The 2706-nt window shown below is 36.5% G+C and overlaps 1 protein-coding gene across 1 annotated transcript; it reads right to left on the bottom strand.

The window, feature by feature from the left end:
• Positions 1–1440: 1440 nt before the first annotated feature.
• Positions 1441–1665, bottom strand: BDCG_17899 (uncharacterized protein; the record flags this gene model as incomplete). The annotated part of the gene is made up of 1 exon (XM_045426945.1): positions 1441–1665. One exon carries the CDS (start codon positions 1663–1665, stop codon positions 1441–1443), a length of 225 nt encoding a protein of 74 aa, XP_045282755.1.
• Between the last annotated feature and the right edge of the window lie 1041 nt (positions 1666–2706).

The following is a 2706-nucleotide window of genomic DNA, read 5'->3' as shown; positions in this document are numbered from 1 at the left end:
AATTGATTCAAATCATCAGTTAATTCCTCTCAATATTATTCAAATCTTGTATGAAAATTGAAAGAATTCTTATTATCTTATTAATATAATGAGTTAAACTGCTGTACTGCTGTGAAGCTATAATTGCAGTGATCTTCAATTTAATTCAGTAGAAAGTTCTTAAATTCTTCTCAAGTTATAATGATATTGATATGCTCAAGCTCTCTTTTCTTGATAACTCAAGTAGTCACAGAGATGTCTTCAAGAAGGTTGACAGTGTATATTACTTATATCTCATGAGTATTATACTAGGTCAGATTAAGGTGGAATTTCTGTTCAAGAGTATAGATAAAGATGTGAAATTCAGATAAAATATTTCTCTTATATCTCAGAGAATCTTTAATCTTAATGTCTCTATTCTCATGATAGATGTAGATGTGTAGAGGCTGCAGCAGTGACTGTAACATGACAGAACCGAAGCAGTGACTAGTTGACAGTGTCATATAAAAGTAGTTGTTTTGAGAAGCTGTATAAGTGAGCTTGACTATCTTGCTTGAATAGTGAGCTTGTAGACTACAGAGTTATTGTAAGAATATCACAGATATGATACTTAGTATACTAAGAAGATTGTATAAGATATGCAGTAACTCTTATATATATTTCAGTAGAAGAAAAATGAATCACTGACTTCTTTAATAAAAAGTCAGTATCTAGCTATTCTATATAGACAATGAGTGAATACTCTTCTTTTATTTCACAGATAAGAATAGTCAGAGTGATATCTCAGTAATGTCTTATTATCAAGAAAGAGTAATCTGCTAATCTTGTATAGAAGTGAGATTCTTATATTCATTAATCAGATCTTTCTATAATATATTTAAATAATATCATAGAGTGATTGAAAATCAGTTTAAATAAAATGAAATCATTTATATAAAAGTGATGAGCTGTGTGAAACTGTAACAGAGTCTTAACATAGCTGAAAGTGTGATAATACTCTCTTCTTTAAGAGTATAGCTCTGATGCTCTCAAGATTACTGAATTAGAAATTATCTTTGTTATATAACAATAATTGTCAACTGATTAACAGTGTGTATACTATATAAAGAAATAGATGAGTTATTCTACTGACTGTATAAATCTTTCTTTTCTCATCTTTGTTCAAATTAAACAAGTGATAAGTGAGTTTCTTATATATCAATTTGAAATGTGAAAAATGTAATTAATAAGTGACTTACAGATCTTTCAATATATTCTGTTCTATATATAAAATTCTCTATAAAAGTGATGTGTTTTAGAGACAAAGCTAACAGTAGTGATAGGATTTTTTTAAAAAGATTCTTTCTCTCTATAATATATTTTTCTCTCTTCTCTCTCATCTGTAATAGTGAGTGCATAAGAGTATTATTCTTGAAGAACAGTAGAGGACTTATTCTGATATTTTCTAGTGAGTAAATGTCTTCATGGTGCGGCGGCAGCCTTCATGGCCATCAAGAAAGCCAGGTTGAAGACAGAGATGACAGTGTCAATGAGCTGCAGAAGCACTGCTCTCATTGTCACATCTTCTTCTCCTCCTGCTTCTTTTGCAGCTGCAGTGATAGTTGTCATACCCTGCAGTGAGATGTCATCCCTTCTGTCAGTCAGTTTGTCTGTGTCCAGTCTGTCCCCCGCCCCCCCCGCTGCCATTGCAACACTGCCCCTCCCCCCAGTCAATACAGTGGTGTATGACCCCGTGTGGTCATTCAGAGAGGAACCCGGGGAGAGCTTGGTTCCAGGGACAGTGGCTCTGAGAAGCCCAATCCATAGTTTCCCTCCCGCAGCACGCCCGAGCCCTGCTCAGGATGCTGCTGAGTTGGGTCCACAGGATCCCGCGGTTCCTTTGCCTTCTCTCTGTGGGGAGGCTCCGGTGCGGCCTCTGGCTGGCACCGCCACCTGCCTGCGCTGCGCTAAGCAGCTGAAGGAGGGGGGGATTTTGTGCACCCGCCCCTCCTCCCACTCCCGTTGTTTCCGTTGCGCCCCTGCCGGACTCTTTGATGGACGTATCCAGTTCTTTGATTGCGCTTCTTCAAGATATTTGCGCAGAACATCCAATTCCTTTACAGACAAGTTGTAAAGGGGCCCGTACAGCACCGTTGCACCGTCTTCAAGGCGAATCTTATGTCACACCTTGATGTCAGGAAACTTTGCTGCTTCCCTTTCTGAAAAGACATTCTTAAAATCTGTAAAGAGACATTATGTATGTCTGTCTTCAATGACAGATACTGCTGCTAATCTTGTAGTGAGAGTGATGACTTCTTCATCTGTTCTCAAGTCTCAATCATCTGCTACACAGTATATTGACTCAATCTTTTTCTCAAGATTCTTTCAATGAAACTCTTCAGATTTCTCTATCACTGTCTCTTTATTAGTGAGACAGTACTGTCACATCTGAGTGACTCAGTTAATGAGAGAATTGTTTTCTCTCAATCACAGAAGATCTAGAATAATATTCTCATCTATGATATTAACTGTATGAAGAAGTAGACTACTCTTCTTAAAGATTTCTTCTGAGTCTGTGATCACACACTTTGCTTGAATTATGTCAAAATAATGACATTTTATTTCATCTGTAAATTTCACATGATCTGATGAATCTATCTTCTTTCAATTCTTCATCAAAGAAAAGAAATAGAATATGAAGTTAATATTCACTCTGAAGTCAAGTAGACATCTCACTAGTATCTTCTC

The sequence above is a fragment of the Blastomyces dermatitidis genome (assembly GCF_000003525.1).
Source record: "Blastomyces dermatitidis ER-3 genomic scaffold supercont1.13, whole genome shotgun sequence".
In the NCBI taxonomy this organism is placed as follows: Eukaryota; Fungi; Ascomycota; class Eurotiomycetes; order Onygenales; family Ajellomycetaceae; genus Blastomyces; species Blastomyces dermatitidis.
Note: the sequence above shows the minus strand (reverse complement) of the source record. Positions and strands in the feature narration are given on the sequence as shown.